Below are 18,553 nucleotides of genomic sequence, written 5' to 3'. Positions count from 1 at the left end.
TTAAAGAGAGATGAACAGAACATGGTAAAAATGTACTAAACTGTGATCAAGTAACAGCGAACCTTATTGATTATGTTATTGTAAAACGAAGACTGGCAGGATCCATACAAGATACTATGGTATACGAGGCACGTGTATAGGAGCGCTGTTATTGATCTTAATGTAATGATCACCCTTTGGTGGTGGGTAGAGTTAATCTAAAGCTGAAATACAGGAAGAGTATGACATTGGTAGACTTGAGATGAGAATTTGAGGAATTTTCTAGGGACAGTTGAAAATTAAAATAGAGAGTAGAATTTGACAATGTAAAAGATGGATAAAATTATTTTAGGAAAATAGTCTGTGATGTAGCAGATGGTGTCTTAGGGAAGAAATTTAGAAATACAACTAGGCAACTAGAAATAAACTTAAGATGTTTTAAGTTTAGTAGAGAAGAGGAAGGGCTTCTACAAGAAGTATTTGAGATATAGATTTACGAAAATAAGAGGAATATAAGGAAAGTAGAAAAACGTTAAAATATGAATTAAAGAGATGTAAAGAAGAGGTCATGGATAAAGTTGCTGAAGACCTGGAAGATACAGCCACAAGAAATAACAGTAAAATAAGCATGTTGAAAAACTGAGAGGGAACAATCAATTTCGACCTATGTTAGTTCAAGATAGAAACGAGCCACAATTAGTAATAAGGAAAGAGTTATAGATAAAGGAGCAGAACATTTTGAGAATGTGCTAAACCGTGATCAAGTCACAGGGAACTATATAGAAAAGAATGAAAGAGTTTCTTACTCTTTGTGAGAAAGGGAACATTCATTTTGCAAAAAAATGATTTGAGACAGCACTAAAATAATTAAAAATGATTAAAATATGGTGGTTGTGAAGTTAGAGATAAATTGCTGAAGATTGTGAATATTATTTTTGAAAAGGGGGAAGTGCCTAGCGATTTTAGAAAAACCTTAAATTAAACCTCTCTATAAGAAAGGTGATAAGAGTGAGTAATGGTTTCCGTAGGAAACAAATTACTTAGTATGATGATACTTTTTAGACTTAGAGATGCTGTAGATAAAGTTTTAAGAGACGAACAGTATGGTTTTAGGAAAGGGAGAGGATTTGTCGAACAAACTTTTACTCTTAGATTAATAATTGAGAAGTGCCTGAGTCATCAGACCCCTTTAGTCTATAGCTTTATAGATTATGGGGGAGCGTTTGATTCAGCCAATAGAAGAGCTTTAGTTAAGGTCATATCCTTCATTGATATACCAGATAAATCCATTAAAGTGATTAGTGTTATGCAAGAGAATAACGTTGCATCAGGAGTTAATACGGTATTGCGTTCCACCCCATTTATATGGATCATTTTGATGGACTGTGTTCTGAGGAACCCAGAAAAGGCTGCGGGAGAGTATGGAATCACTTGGGAAATTAAAACTTTCCCAGGCTTAGATTATGCTGATGATTTGAGTGTCCTAGACGAAGTATTAGCAAAATGAATGAATTTTTGGAGGCTTTGAGAGTTCAGGGCAAAGAGTATGGGTAACTTATAAGAATGGAAACTGGTGTTAGTGTTGACAAAAAAAACTATCAACACCATCAAGCGTATGGCAACACTCGGGATTTTTTAAGCTTTGTAACAGTTTTTATGTCAGGAACTGAGATCAGACACTTATTACTGCTCTAATTTTGCCAATTACACTAATTAAATTAATTATCTTTATTGCTACACTGGAAAAATTTCCATGTTTCGCCGAATGCTAGATGGCTCTGACAGTCTGTTTGTCGACACTAGCGCCAGTTTGCACTCTTATACGTTACCTGCACTCTTTGTTTCAGGGCGCAAGAACGGGTTTGAAGATTAGTGTGAAAAAGATTCAATAAAAAAAAAATTAACTGAAAGTAAGGAGCAACATTAAAACTTCAAAGGAACAGAAATTATTCTGTATATGAGGGGTGCTACCCCCAACTAAATACCTCACTCTTCACGCTGAAGTTTTTTAGTATTTTCAAAAAGTATCTTGTTCTGATCAAACGGGTGTTTCAGCAGTCGTTCTTAAAGAACTGGTACAAAAAAAAGTCAAACTTTAGCATAAAGAGCGAGGTATTTGGGAGGGGCAGTCCCCATCATATACAGAATAATATCTGTTGGTTTTAAGAATTAATGTTGCTCCTTAATTTCAGCTGAAAAAAAAAATTTCTCACCGTGGAAAATTTCAATCGAAGCAGAAAATTCCCCCCTCACCAACAAAAACTGTCCTTAGATTTCCCAATAACAAATGTTATACGTCAACTACGGGTAAATTTCGCAACTTACAGCCTTTTCCCAAGGAGCTGGAGGGGGGGGGTCATGTGTTCCCCCAAGGACATAGTTATTGGACTTTTCAACTATGTTAACAAAATGGTCATCTTAAAACTTTTATCGAACGACTTAAGGCCAAAAAGGTGCCTGGGAGGGGGACTAGTTGCCCTTTTATCTCATTGGTCACTTAAAAATGGTACAAGAACTTTTAATTACGGCAAGACTGAGCCCTCTTCGGAAATTCTATAACTACTGGTTCCATACGATCACCCGTGGGTAAAAATAACAAAAAAGTAACAATAAACACGTATCCGTGATCTTTGTTCTGGTAAATATACAAAATTCCACATTTTTGCAGATGGGAGCTTGAAAGTCCACAGTAGGGTTCATTGATATGCTGAATCTCATGGTACGATTTTCAGTAAGATGGGAGGGGGGGGGGTGTCCCCCCCTTTTTTTTTTTTTAGAAAATCAGGCAAATTTTATCAGGCTCGTAGCTTTCGATGGGTAACAGTAAACTTAATGAATCTTATAAATTTGGAATCAGCACAAAAAGCTAATTTTTTTACTCATCTATTGATATCAAAATTCCGTTTATTAGATTTTGGGTTATTAAAGAGCCGAATCACTCCTTACCTTTCGTTACAACGAACTGTTTAAATAAGTCCCTTAGACCGAGAATAAGTGAAGGTGAAGAGGTTATGTTGGGTAACGAGGAGATCGATGAAGTGGATAGCTTCACTTACCTAGGTAACATTATTAGTAAAGATTAAAAGTTAAGGCAGCGATGACGTTATAAATAGAATACCCAAGGCTCAAGGTGCTTTTCATAGTTGAAAAAGTTTAGAAGAATAGGAAGATAAGTCCGCGAAGACTAGAATACTGGAAGCTACAGTGATAAAAATGGGCAAGTATTGTTCAGAAACGCATTCGTAAACGAAAGACGGAGGAGGATTTATTAGATGTTTTCAAGAGGAATTACCTAGAGATTCTTTGAGACAGTAAGCTGCACAAAAAATGTGACTCCATCCCACTTTTTAGGATTATTATGAATAAAATGTATTACAGTTTTTGTCAGCGACTTTTCGTTGTGAAACATAAGTGTTTTGAACTTTAGGAAAAACAACTATTTTTAGAAGTTGCCCCGTGGAATCTTTAATTTTAAATCCAATGAGTAACCAGATTTTTTTTCTGATTTTTCTTCCTTGAACAGCCGCAAGTGCACGAAACTTTAAAAAAAATAAATGATACAAAAACTTCGATTGCCAGAAAAAAGGCATAATGTGTCTGATTTTAAAATAATCAGTTTCAAAGTTACTCCCTTTTCCAAAACACTACAAACTGAAACGAGACTTTTCTATAATGATTCAAATTAGGTACCCTTAAATATATAAAGTAGTGGTGATTTCACCTGACCGATAGACAAAGCGGTAATTGAAGTACCTGTGATCTGTTCTTTGTTCAAACATAATCAAATTCACTTTTTTATTATTATACCAAAACACTTTAAACAAAATTCTCATCAACTTAGATAGTACTTAATATTTTTTTGGCAAATTAGCTGTAGTAATGCAAAGGTGCTACACTGCAGAACATAAATATGACAAGATGATGCAACACAACTGGAGGATATAGTTACGATAAAGTTTTTTTACTGTTATATAATTGAGAGTTTTACGAATTATTTACAATACAGGGACATGGGGACAACTATGTTGATATCAAAAGTTTGATATTATAACTACCTCTAGGAATGAGAAAAGGGGACAAATGCAAAAAAGAACTAAGCCTTTTTAGAGTCAACTAAAATAGGGGATAGCGGATTAACAAACTGACAGAGCATACTACGTTTAAGAATATGAGTTACAAATCTCAGTTTGACAACAAACTGCCCGGAACACCTTTTAAATCACCATAGCTCAAATGGTACCTCAGTAAAGAGAAGTATTAACCTTTTAAAAATTTATTCAGCCTTCCCCAGAAAGTTTCTTGGAAGTTAATGCCCTTGAGTTGACAAAACCTTGTTTTGTTTTTCCGAAAGAATTTGGTCCAGATGACGTTGGTGTGTCACGACCAATATTTCGCATCCTCATGCGCGCTTCTGCTGGCATTTCTTCTTCTTCATCGGAATCATCATTAAATACAGATTTAATTGGCATTGGCGGCTTCTTTGGACCAATAGCTGGTTTAGCCTAATAGCAAAAATATCTGGTTTAAACAACAACACCTCTTTTTTTCAACATGAATTTTACTTAATCATCAAACCATATGGAAAACCCGAAACTAAGTTGATCTCCAGGGAAAATTTAAACCCTCTAGCGTTTTTAAGCAAAATCCAAAAATTATCTATGGTAATTAATCTTATTCTAAGTCATAATGCTGATTGTGCTGATAGGGCTATAAGAATTCTTGTTTTGGCGATGTCATTATAACACTAAGAAAAACAAATTCAAGATTGTTTTGGCATTACAATGAGGTTGAAAATGATCACAAATAGAAAGGCTTCAAGGCAGGCTTTTCACTATATTGTAAAATTTTTGACTTTTGTATTTGTCCTACTGTCCCGCGGATATGAACATCGTTGCTATTCATGGAAGTGTTAATTTTGCATACAGACCCATCTTGGTCTGTGCCTCCTCCCCACCCACCGAAATATCAAGGTTTTCTCTACATGGTTCAAATTTTTCGAATAATTCACATGTTTCTTTGTATTTCAATTCTCCCTCGGACATGGATGATAATACAAAAATTATTTAACTAAAAAATTCACTGATTTCCAATGGTTTGCTCACTAATAAAATAAAGACAATACTACAAAAGGATAGACCTTGAACAAATTGCAACAGAAATAATTTTTATACCATTTGATAGAGAAAAACTTGCTTATTAACATATCAAACCTCGTCATCGCTACCCGAGGCGAAATGGGTCAAAATTACCCAAAAAGTGCTGAGGGGGGGGGGCTGAAAGCTCACTATGCAATAACACATAGAAAAAGACGTCTTCTATGGGGTAATTGGGGCCGTAGATTAAGAAAATGAATGAAAAAATGGTCAATCACCAGTATAAAAGGGACATTTTGGGCAATTCCTCTTTAGCGTTTGAAGTGAGAGGGGTTATCTCCAAAAAACAATGACATCTTATTTTAGCAAATAAGGTGTCCTTTCTAGAGTTTTCTTGGCCGTAGATAATGAAAAAAGGGAAAGAAAGGACTTGAAACCTGCAAAAACTGACGCTTATGCTATTTAGTGCCCCCCGCCCCCCCCCCCAAAAAAATGGAAATCATAATAATAATAGAAAAATCTATATTTTCTGTGAGTACCAGAGCTGGTAACAGGTAATATAGTTTGTTGCCATACTTATCAAGTCTTCCCTCAAAGTGTGAGGGCGAAAAAATTTCAATCATAAAAAGCTTTAGGAAGAAATAACTTTTATGGAGCTATCAGTAAAAAAAGGAAAAAAAGGAAAGAAAAAAAAGAAAAAAAAGAAGAACATTAAATGGACTAGCAAACAAAACAACGAGATGGGGCTCTAAAGGCAAAAAAGGGACCACGAAGACACATTGCTTGTCATAGAAAGGCTTGAAAAGTCAAATTTATAGTACGGTTGATAAATCAGTAAAGGATTATGTTTTCAGAAAGAAATAACAAATAACCCTCAAGACAGCCAAGAGAGCATGACAGCCCAGAGAGCAAGAGAGCAACGGACATCAGGCACATAGATCCTAGCCTAATCTTCTAGAGAATCTTGTTTGTTGCAAAACCTTCAATCAGAAAGACTGCTTCAAACACGAATTAAGTGCTGTTCCTTTGTCACTCTTTGACAGCAATGGGACATGAGGAGATCAAACAAGCCTGATCTTGCAAAAGCTTTATTTGAAGCTTGTAAAGACGTAGCTAACCTGTGATCAAATAGGAAATAGCAACTAAGACCCCACCTTCACGTTTTGGATGGTGGAGCTCTTCTTCATAGACTTCAGTGGAAGATTGGAACCAGCTTTTCAATGATATTCAACCAATACTTGACATTTATCAAAACGTGGTACCACACCCTACAGTGTTTATGACAGATCTGATGGAGGACCTGCAACAAAAGATCAGACACACAAGCAGACATGAGAAATTTAACAGAAGAGAGGTGCTGTTTACTGCAGATACATATCTTTAAATGCCCAAGGACGAATTTCTAAAAAAAAATTAAGGAGAGGGGAATAGAAGTTATTCACGGAGAAGGCATTGCGGACGTGAAGATTGTTTTAACTTTTGTAGATAAGTCTAGTATCCTTCCTACTGTGCTAGTTGGTGATGATATTGACTCGTTCTTTTATTGTTTCATGCCAATTGCAATTCCAACAAGATATATTATTCTCCCAAAGCAAAATATGGTGGTATTGGTGTTGCATGGGACATACACATTACGAAAACTATGTTGGGAATAGACCTCTACAATTCCATACTTTTCTGCCATGCACTACTTGGCTGCAATGCCACTTCCCATATACATAGTGTTGGAAAAGGAAAGGCTATAGGCATATTTAATGAAAACGAGGTGTTCTGAAGAAGTTCTCAAGTTTTCCTGAAGGCAAACAGAGAGGAGGAGATAGTTAGCACTGGAGAACGTGCTTTACAGTCCATCTATGGACACAAGAGTGATGAAGACCTAAGATCAGCTCGCTATTGTATCTTCCAAAAGAAGGTCTCAATATCCTCAAAATTTGTGCATCCTCGAGATTTGCCATCCACATGTGCAGCCGCAAAGTTGCACTCGCTGCGTGTCTATCATCAGGTCCAAAATTAGAGTGAAAATAGCAATCTCAACTCTATTCAAAGGGAATTTAGATGCAAAGAAACAGTTTTGGTTTGAACCATGACTGATTTATCTCTGGCTCCATTGCAGCTTCTGAAAGTTTTAAAGTGCTCCTGTAAGCCTAAAAGCTGTGACTCAAAAGGTGCAAATGCAAGAAGTCAGGTCTGGAACGCTCCGTAGCTTGCAAATCTGGCAGAGAGATCTACCAAAATGTAATGTAACTTGAAGATAATGACACTACCTTTAATGCCAATGATTTTGGAAAGTTTTCTCTTTTTATGTTTGACAAAATGAAAATAATTGAAACAAAAGCTATCTAGTTGATTCCCTAATATTTATATTAATTGATTTTTCTATATCATTAAATGGGCCATATTTATCTTGAAGCCTTGGAATATCTTTTCTTGAGCAGGGTACTTGATTAAGTTGTTTTCTACACCTTTGTTCTGTCTATTCAATCTTAAAAAAAAAGACTTTTCTCCAGTTAGGGTTTCAAAAAAAGTTAGCCGAAGATGCATGTAATTTATATTCTGTAGTATTGTAATTGCAGGTGCTTTGCAAGGTTTAAGTCTTTTTCTTTTCGTTTTTTTTTTTTTGTAATGTACAACCAAAGAAATCTTAGAAAGGAATGCATACTCACTAAAATAGGATATTTCATGGATTTTTGGACTTACCTCCTCTTACTCAAACTCTAAGGGGGGATTTGCAAAGATATCCCTGTGATGCTGGTGATGGACCCTTTTTACCTACATTTTCGTTTTCTAAGACCTCAATAACCCAAAAATAAGCCATCCTTTTCTATGTATTATTACAAAATAAACTTTTTAACTTTTTGCCCCCTCCTTGGTACTTTAAGGGCAAATTTGACACCTTTTGTCTTTGGATAACAATGCTGATTTTGGATATGTTGATAAGCCTATTTTTCTCTATCAAATGGCATTAAAATCATTTCTGTTGCAATTTATTCAAGGTCTAACCGCATTTTGACTGTGCTACATGTAGCTGTTTCCCAAATATAGTTTTTGAAGTTAAGTTACATGTGTTCAAAGAAAATAAATAAAAACAAGAAAAAAAGAAGGGATATTACAAAAAACAGAAGGATCCAGTGAAAAAGATGAGGAAATTTTTTTAATCTTTTGTTGAAATCAGAAATGAAACCCAATTCTTTATTTTAGGTTTAGATAGGATTTGGAGGTACATGGGGTGACATAATAATAGTAATTTATTTATAACCCACATTATACAAAAATATATGACACTTGTGGAGCAACTAAAAACAAAAATGCAACAAAACTAAACATCAACAGAAGCCTAAACATAAAAAAAGGAGATCAACTTATGAAACACTAACAGCTAAAAAGATATCATAACAACAATTATCACACAAATTAGCAACCTAGTCTTAAAAGTATTTGCAAATATTTAGTTATTTAACTATATGTATATGTACGTATGAAACAAAGAAGAGAAAAAAAGAGGGTAATGTCAGCCAGTGAAAATAAGCAAACATATAAAGAGAAAATAAGCAAACATTTCGACAAACTTGACCCTGTCAAGTTGGCCTTAGTGCTAAGAAAAAACAAACAAACAGAAAAAAAAAATCACATAAACAATTTACCCCCCCCCCCTCAACCTAAATTTCAAAAAACACATTTTCTCTCCCCCTAATTTTTCGAGAAATGACACCAATGGAAGAAGCCAAACCTATAAGGCAAGAAACCTCAACCACAATGATAAAGACAAATATCAGCATGTATACATTTGAGAGTATGTCTGTTGCTGCAATACCATCATTAAAAAATTACCACCAGTCTATTTGATAAGAATTAAATTGATACAACTAGAAACAACAAAAGATCACTGTCATTAAATGAAAGATTTTTTTAATTGTTGCATAATTGTCTTTTTATGATTTGGCTAAAAATTGATAAGTCATAACAATCAAGTGTATTAACACCCTTAATTACTGTCAATTTTTATTGGATAAAATTCCATAAACTGGATCATCCAACTGAGAAATCAATGTAAAACTCAGATACAATTAAAAAAAATATCATCCCTACACCCCCTCCAACATTGAATTAAAGGACTCCCAGGGAAATTTCAGAACCTACACTTGAAAAAAAAACATATGATTTTAGCCCCTTCTTTACTTGAAAAATCCATGAGATCTATTCATAAAATCTGAACTATGTACACTTATATACACCAAGAATTAAAGGTAATTATTCTATTAGCATGTACTTACAACACTTCCTAATTTTATGGTAGTAGGGCCCAATTTTTTACCAACAACAATTGTTTGTTTCAAACTTTGGTTCTTCTGATGGTTTTTATCAGAAGATGTGGCTTCTTCAATTTTGGCTTCTACTAGCCCAGTAGTAGTAGTAGCTTTTAGCTTCTTAAAAGTGGCATCTTCAGGATCTGCTGTCTCTTTTATGTCTTCCTCACCCTCAGACAAGCTTCTCTTCTGGGTTTGCTGGCTTTCTGACCCTGATGAGACACTATTAACGTAGATAAAGTTAAATAAAACAAGGTCAAAAATAACAATTCTTAAACCATTGATTAAACTAGGGGAAACCTAGAGGAGACTCAGTAGGGTTGTGCTCAGAATTTTCAGGGGGATGGTATGATTTGAAAAGAACCCCAAAATAGACAAATAGCACTTAAATTATAGGAATACAAAATATAAATTAAGTTGTGAAAACCATGAATGGGGACATGGACCCAAAACCCTATCCTCTATGAATGTGCTTGGAACCAGGCTAATCTCTTGGTCAGCCCTCTTTGGAGAGACTTGTACAATTACATACCTGCACATACTGAGGGATAAATAGTGCCCAACTTTGCAACAGTCTAGTTTTTCAGTTTGCATGAGGATTGCTACAGGAAAACCTTCTTGTCTTGCATAGAGGAAATATCTGCAATATCTTGGAAACCAAACAGGGTACAAAACACCTTCATGCAGGAATGGGAAGGGAGAATGAGGAAGGGCCTAAAAATGGTTTGTCTCAAGCTCACCAAAATATTTTTGTCAGCATAAGCCCCTACAGAATATTAATTCCTTAAAGTCTACCAAATTCTATTTTTTTTGTGCGTTATTATGATATGAGATACATTTTTAAAATGTGTCGTGTTCAGTAAAGTGGAAATGATACTCTTGTTGTTATAAGGTCTAGGGAGGTGGTAGCCTCACTTGTATTTGTGGTAATTCAAATGATATATCTACAGGATGTTATCACCACCTGATCTTGCTAGCAATGCAATCAGAGGCAATGCTATAGCATTGACTATAGTAAGGGCCATAAGACCAATGTTTTATTATTTATTATTTTTTACCCAAGGCACTTCATATAGGAGGGGTTGTTGTATAAAACATTGGAGGGAGGTCACTTGATTGTAAATCAGAAGTTCTAGTGCCCCTTTTAAGAGTGAAAAGTGATTGGAGGGCAACTAGGCCCCCAGCCCCCTTTTTCCAAATGCATCCAATCAAAATTTTGAAATAGCCATTTTATTCAAAATAGTCCAAAGATCAGATAATAAAAACTCCAGGGTCAACACAGTTCCCCCAGAGCCTAAGGACAAGTGTTGCAAGTCATGCCCCAGGGGTATATAGTTTTTTTTTTTAATGGAAGGATTGGTTGTATAAAATTTGGAGGAGAATCATTTGATTGGAAATTGAAAGTTCTTGTTCCCATTTAAAAAGTCAAAAGTGATTGCAGGGGAACTATCCCCCATGTCATTTTTTCCAAAATACCATCTGATCAAAATTTTGAAATAGCCATTTTGTTCAAAATATTCCCAAGACCAAATAACTAGACTTCCAGGATTGAACCCCCCCCCCAGACACCAGGGCAGGGGCTGTTAGTTGCTGCATGCAAGTTCCTTATTGTTTACTTAGGTGCTTTGTTACTTTGATACTAGTAAGATCTGTCATTCTGTTTGTTTTATGTTTAGTTCATTTGTTTCATAGAAATTGTTTTGTTTCAAGTTTAGATTATTATATGACTCTATTACTGCTGCTTTTAAGTTTTAATATGGCTCCCCACTTTTCTTTGAAAAATTGTTTTTAAAAACAAATTTGTAGATTAAAACAATTTTGATTTTTATCGGTCAGTGAATGATTGCTATATTAAACTACTTTATTTCACTGTACCATTATTTTGAATAGTGATACTGCTGATACAGAAACAGTGAACTTTCACATCTTTGGCAAGTTTACTTCACAATAATATAAATTTCTTAAATTTTAAGACCATAATTACACTATATTAGCATATTCACAGAAGAACACATGTTGAATAAAATAAAAGTAGGCTAGTTGATCATTAGATTCCTTATTTTATGCTCTTTCCAGATATTGTTTTTGTGCATGTGACAATGCACCACTCTGTCTTATCAAGGTTACAGCAATAGCTACAACCTAGTAAAGAACTTCTAATCAAGGGTAACACTCTATGTTAGCAGCTCTACAGAAGGAAACATGTTAATAAAATAAAAGTATACATTCCTTATTTTATGCTCTTTCCAAATATCATAATTGCATTTTCCCCTTATGGTCCCAGATATAGTGAAAATATATTACCTTAACTACCTTAATTCGCACTTCAGAACAAATTAAAATACATCTTGATTGACTACTGATTTTCAGCTTGTTTTGTGTCATAATGGGTAGGTTAAGATATTGAACTGTGTCACTATTGATTTGTCTAAATTTTCTTAATAAGAATGAAATTAGCTTGAATATACAATGCTCAATATTGAAAAACACTGATAGTCAATAGTCTTTCCTTCTTAGGAGGCCAACCATTACACTAGTGTCACATTTAAAGCTTTAGAGTAATCTTAGAAAATGCAGCCCAATCTTTGACAAAGGATCTTATAGTACAAACAAAGTATCAACACCTAAGCAGACTCAATCTTTGACTAGTTTAACCTATGACAAGTTTTGTAAAGCAGAACAATAGGCTTGACTGCAAACACATATTTAAATTAGCTTGACTTTAAAGGTAATTTTGTCTTAATTGTAAATTCGAAAAAAAAAACAAAAAACAAACAAAGTGTCCGAAGCTTGTAGTCAGCCTATATAAACTAGTCCAGCCTGAATGTTAGCCAATTCGAACTATCAGAACATATACACATGTCCATGAAGGGGAAGGGCCTAAAAATATTTTATCTCCAGTTCATCTAAACCTTTTTATGCTATAAGTTCCTTCAGGATGTAAACACCTAAAAGTCTACCAGTTTCATTTTTGTGTGGATTATGTAGATACAGGAGAGAAATTTTAAATATATTTAGTGCTCAGTAAAGTGTAAATGATACTCTGGTCATTAGAGGGTCTAGGGAAGGGTACACTTGAATTTATGGGAATTTGAAGGGAAAAATTTGACAAACTTGGCATGTTAACAAAGAAAATTGTCCTTCATGACAATGCAAGACACTGCTGGTCAGACCCATAAATTGTTGGACAGTTTTGGCTGGAAAGTTTTAGATCACCCACAATAGTCCTGATCTTGTGCTGAGTGTTTACCATACATTTCTACACCACAAGCACCACCTCATTGGCAATAATGATGATGACCATGTAAAAATGAAAGTGAACTCCTAGTTAGCAGAACAGGTCACAAGGTTTTTTTTTACAGAGGTTACTTTAAAATTAGCTGAGAGGTATGATAAGTGTTACAACAAACTTGCAACTATGCTGTTAAATAGAGTAGGCTAAAGTATATACTTTTTGAAAAAAAAAATACTTTTTTAAAATAATAATTTGTTGTGTACTTATGATCAAAAAGACCTTAATTAAAAAACACACCTTGTATTATAAACTAACAAAAAAATGGACTGACATTGTAACAATTTCTTAAAACATTTCAAATTATACACTGCAAATCTGGGTTGAATAGTATCATTTTTCAAATCTGTAAGCTGTTTTTCAGATTATTCACATCAAATAAATTTAAAAAGAATGATTTGGAAATATGGATGAAAATAAAAAAAGAAAGTGATTATGTGAATAATTTAAACTAGCTTCATATTATACAGTAAGAATTTCATTAGTCAATTTTTTATGTAGTTTTCTTTTATAAAGCCTTAAGCTGCAAGAGACTAGAAGGGGGAGGGGCTGGGGATTAACTGTAAAAAAGATAAACAAAACCATAAAAAGAGCAATAAAATTAGCACTCTAAAAACATCTTTACTTTTATTTTATCATGTCTCTGGTGTATTCATGTATAGCCTGTTCTACAGCTTTACCTAATTATTGTATCAGATGTTTCTTTCTGAGGAGCCCCTAATGTAAAATAGTACCAAGGCTAACTCTGAAATTAGTGTACTAGGTAGAAAAAGGTGGTTATGCCCTAGACATGAGTTTTTTTTTATAGCCTAGCCTTTTTCACAGCACAGAACAGTTTAGTTATTTACTATTATTAGCCTATAGTTAAAAAGAGGCCATGCACAATACATTTACCCTTTTAGGCTAGTTACTAGCATAACCTAGGTCTAGGTCAAAAGAGGAAGCTTGCACTATAATTCTATTAGGCCTAGAATGTCTTATAAGCTACCCTATGATTGCCATTAAGCTCTGATTAATCACAAAGGTAAAATTCTAATTTAGCTACTTTTTACTATCTTGGAAAGGGGTTAGGTTAGGATAATGAAACTTTCTGCAATGAATCCAGGGCCAGAAACATAATCTGGGAAGGTATTGCCAAGCTTCCATGTTAGCCCTCTTCTGATTTCTAAGTCTCAGAAAATTGTCTACTTGACTGGTCAAATACCTATTGAAATTTTGACAAAACAACATTTCATCTTAATTTTCTGTTCCATTCCTCTTGTTTTAGTCTTAAACATGCAGTTCTTGTTATTTGAGTAGAATTTTAAACTATATCAATGGGCTTTTTCTAAATATAGGAAATGTATCTGCAGGTTTTTGAAATCTCATGAAATGGGTTTGAGCAAAGTTACTAAGCTGAAAACAATTTTGTTGTACTTCATTTAAGCCAAAGATCTATTTTGCAAGGTTTCATTTTCATAACACAAAGACTGTTATAGGTCATCAAAGGTCACTTCCCTCTAGAGAGAGAAGGGGTGGAGGTAGGGGTAAGTTTTTCATTATTCATATTATTGACTTATGAATAAAGTAATCATACCACATGATGAGTTTTTTTAATGCTCTTTCCAAATATAATAATCATTTTTGTCAGAAATGAATTTTACCCCCACCCCTATATACACCAATTCAGGGTATATGGCTAATATGGGAGTAAAGTTTGTTTGTGATGCAAATGGATTTTAAATTTAGATTGGGGATGCAATTCTAGGTATATATTTGCAGATTAGAGGGGTGGGGTATATAGTCTGTGTATATATAGGTCCAAAGAAATTCATGAATTTCTTAGAAAAACTGGAAAAAACAAGGAAAGAAGTGAAGATAAAGGCTCTCCCCCTGTAAAATGGAAAGCGGTTAGGTTAGGAGAATGAAAATTTCAGTAATGAATCCAGCACCAAAAACATAATCTGGGAAGGTATTGCCAAGCTTCCATGTTAGCCCTCTTCTGATTTCTAAGTCTCAGAAAATTGCATACTTGACTGGTCAAATACCTATTGAAATTTTGACAAAACAACATTTCATCTTAATTTTCTGTTCCATTCCTCTTGTTTTAGTCCTAAACATGCAATTCTTGTTATTTGAGTAGAATTTTAAACTATATCAATAGGTTTTTTCTAAATTTAGGAAATGTATCTGTAGGTTTTTGAAATCTCATAAATTGGGACTGAGCAAAGTTATTAAGCTGAAAACAATTTTGTTGTACTTCATTTAAGCCAAAGATCTATTTTGCAAGGTTTCATTTTCATAACAAGGATTGTTATTTTTGTGAAATTTATTTTTGACAAAAATGATTATTAGGCTATAGGCTATTTGGAAAGAGCACATAAAAAGGCATCAAGTGGCATGTTTACTTTATTTGTAAGTCAGTAATATGAATAACAAAAAAATTACCAAAGTAGGTATTTTGGTAAAGTTCTACCAAATCATATTATTGACTTATGCATAAAGTGAATATACTGCTTGATGCCTTTTTTTATGCTGATTATGAATATAGTAATCATTTCTATCAAAAATGAATTTCAGCCCCCCCCCCTATATATGCCAATTCAGGGTAGGCTATATATTTCTACAACCTAATCTAACCCTGAATTGACATATATAGGAGGGGGGGCTGAAATTCATTTCCAATAGAATTGATTATTATATTAGTAATCAGTATAAAAAAGGCATCAAATGGTGTCCTCACTTTATTCCTAATTCAATAATATGATTTGGTAGAACTTTACCAGTATTTCAAAATACTTTTCCAGGACATGCTTCAGGGATGGGTCTGTAGACCCATCCCTGAAAGTTTCATTTACCTAACCTAACCCCTTCCCAAGATAGCAAAAAGTAGCTAAACTAGAATTTTGCCATCACAAATAATATTGCAAAGGTCAATATTGTATTTTCATTGAAAATAGTTACTCAGCATGGAATGAATAGCATGCTTAGCCAACTGGATACTAGCCTACACCAAGGCTAGCCCTATTTGGATCAGTCAGTTGAAGTTCTCATAATCAGTCAGATTCTCATTTCATTTTTTACTAGCTAAATATCCATTGTGAAAGGGCTTAGAATTAACTTGAATCAATAATCAACATTGTCTAAAGATGACTTCAAACTTGTTTTTACCAACAGACATTTCCAATATATTTCAAAGTGAAATCTTCATATGCTTCTGTCAACCAGTACCACCAGATAGTGACACCAGGTGCCTGACTTTAGATAGCGCACTAAGGAAAGCGAAAATGTGCCGACGGTGCATTTTCGCTTTATATATTTGGGGTGGAGTTCGAAATTCAGGTTAAATTATATCTTGCAGGGATGAGTGCAAAAAAAAAAGAAATTCCGAGACAATGTTACCAGATAGTGTGAATTTTCAATTTTCAGAATAATAAAACTCAAAATTGGTAGAATTCCTTTTTCATTGACAGATTTCGGCACCATATTCCGAAATTTAAAACAGTGAAGCATTTTGTGAAACAGTGAAACAGTGAAATCTAAACACATGCGCTTTTGCATGGCTGCACAGATTCACCCCTGAGCATCACTTGCGGAGACCAACACATAGAGCAAGTCGTCCATTTCAAATACTTGGGAAGCATAATAGAAAGTACCGGATCGACCACAAAAGAAGTGCTCACAAGAATCAGCCAAGCCAATGGGGCCTTCAATAGATTACGGAAAGTATGGCGGTCCCAAAGCTTCTCTATACGGCTAAAGTTACGACTCTTCAATAGTAATGTTAGGCTAGTGCTGCTTTACGCAGCCGAAACCTGGCACCTGAACCAGGAACAAGAGAGAAGAATACTTGCTTTCGAAAACACATGTCTCAGAAGAATTCGTAACATCCGTTGGCAGCAGAGAATAACAAACCAATCCGTCCGTGACAAGACTGGCCAGCCTCTTGTGACCTATATATATATATATATCATAAGAGTCCGCCGATGGAGATACCTTGGCCACGTACTACGTATGGACAATCTCCGACTACCAAATACAGCGCTCCATTGGCAGCCATCGGGTCCACACCGCAGGAGCAGACCCAAAAACACCCTACGTCGAACGTACCACACAGTTCTCCGTAACCTCCACACATCAATCCAACCTCAGTGGGAGGACATACTTGCAGCAGCAAACCGGCGGGAAGATTGGCGGCTCCTTCTTGATGCCCTGGGTGCCTTTGGAGGCACAGGCGGATCTAAGGTCTAAGGTCTAAGGACATGCGCTTTTGTAGTTGAAATTTTCTATTCTCAGTTTCTGGCTTGACAAGAAAAATATTTTCCTCAGTTCTCTGGTATGTCAGAGAATTAATTAAAAAGGGAATTAAAGAAGATCTAACAAAAAAAAAATACTTGCCAATATCTAAGATGGTATTTTACATTACTTTCTGGCTAATATGCTGAATTATTCCCTATCAACAATAGAAATTGTGATTGAAGAACTAAAAAAAGGAATAGGTACTCAGTTTACTGGTGTTGCAATATAGATAAGTTATAAAAAAAAACGTGGAAGTTAATGGCGCATTTGATAAAGATAACTAATAGATACGATTTTCTAATTTAGAACTAAAGAGAAGTATGATCCTTGAAGGTCACATCTCTCCAAAATGTCAATTACGTAAGTGACATCAAAATTTACTTCTTTATGCAATGTCTTTATGACAATACAATTCGAAGCTGCAAAAAGACATAATTTCTCAAAATTAGTTATTTGAACAAAATGTTTCGCAGGTTTCAAAATATAAATAAGAATGACAAAAACGACCAAGTCAAAGATAAGAAGTTAGACCGTCCGTTATTAATGCAACTGTCATAGGCAGCGCGCTAGCGCTGCCTAAGTGAAGAACGATGTGGACACAATGTGTTTTTTTTGTTTTTCTCCATACCCGGGCACTTTGTATCGAAGGAGTTGTCGTAGAAACTTCGAAAAGGGCTCATTCGATTGGAAATTGGAGTTGCTAGTACCCTTTTTAATAGTCGAAAGGCAACTAGCCCCTCCCCGACGCCCATCATTCTCCCAAACACATCCAATCAGAATTTTGAGATAGCCATTTTGTTTAGCGTAGTCGATTTCCAGATATAAAATATGTTTTTGAGGAGGACACTCCCCCACAACCCTCAGGGCAAGGGTTTTAAGTTATGCCCTGGGGGCATATATTGTTTTTAAAGAATGCGTGGTCGCACAGAATTCAAGCCGGGTTCATTCAATTGACAGCTCAAAGAGACAGTGTCCGTTTTAAGATTAGAGTATGATTAGTAAGTAAGTAGCCCCCCCCCCGCCCATCATTCCCCAAACACATATCATAACAATGTGGTGATAGCCATTTTGTTCAGCGTAAATGATTTCCAGATAGAAAATATGTTTTTGAGGAGGACACTCCCCACAAACCTCAAGACAGGGGTCTTAAGTTATGCCCTTGGGGCATATAAGGTTTTTATAGAAGGCGTTGTTGTAGAAACTTAAAAAAAGGCTCATTCGATTGGAAATTCAAAGAGCTAGTGCCATTTTTAATAGTCTAAAGTGATTGTAGGGCAACTAGCCCCCCCCCCCCCGCCCATTATTCTCCCAAACACATCCAATCAAAATTTTGAGATAGCCATTTTGTTCAGTGTAAATGATTTCCAGATAGTAAATATGTTTTTGAGGAGGACACTCCCCCACAACCCTCGGGGCAAGGGTTTTAAGTTGTGCCCTGAGGGCATATAAGATCAATGTTGACACAATGTACAGTTTATTTTTTTCTTTAAAACAGGGCACTTCATATAGAAGGGGTCGTCGTAGAGACTTCAAAAGGGGCTCATTTGATTGGAAATCGAGAGTTCTACTGCCCTTTTTAACAATCGGAAGGGATTGGAGGGCAACTA

The 18,553-nt window shown here is 35.1% G+C and overlaps 1 protein-coding gene across 1 annotated transcript in view; it reads right to left on the bottom strand.

Annotated features, from left to right (window-relative positions):
• Positions 1–15,856, bottom strand: part of LOC148956302 (uncharacterized) — a 37,776-nt gene extending 21,920 nt beyond the window's left edge. Inside the window, exons 1-3 of the mRNA XM_089103409.1 lie at positions 15,819–15,856; positions 9,344–9,588; positions 4,242–4,481 (exon numbers count right to left, since the gene is read on the bottom strand). Of these exons, the coding sequence (XP_088959535.1) occupies positions 4,257–4,481; positions 9,344–9,588; positions 15,819–15,828 (480 nt within the window). The 5' untranslated portion in view covers positions 15,829–15,856 and the 3' untranslated portion in view covers positions 4,242–4,256. The remainder of the gene's footprint in view (positions 1–4,241; positions 4,482–9,343; positions 9,589–15,818) is intronic.
• Between the last annotated feature and the right edge of the window lie 2,697 nt (positions 15,857–18,553).

This window comes from Artemia sp. Qi Xiang Cuo, chromosome 1, assembly GCF_049724085.1.
Source record: "Artemia sp. Qi Xiang Cuo chromosome 1, ASM4972408v1, whole genome shotgun sequence".
Classification (NCBI taxonomy): domain Eukaryota; kingdom Metazoa; phylum Arthropoda; class Branchiopoda; order Anostraca; family Artemiidae; genus Artemia; species Artemia sp. Qi Xiang Cuo.
This window is presented reverse-complemented; position numbering and strand designations above follow the sequence as displayed.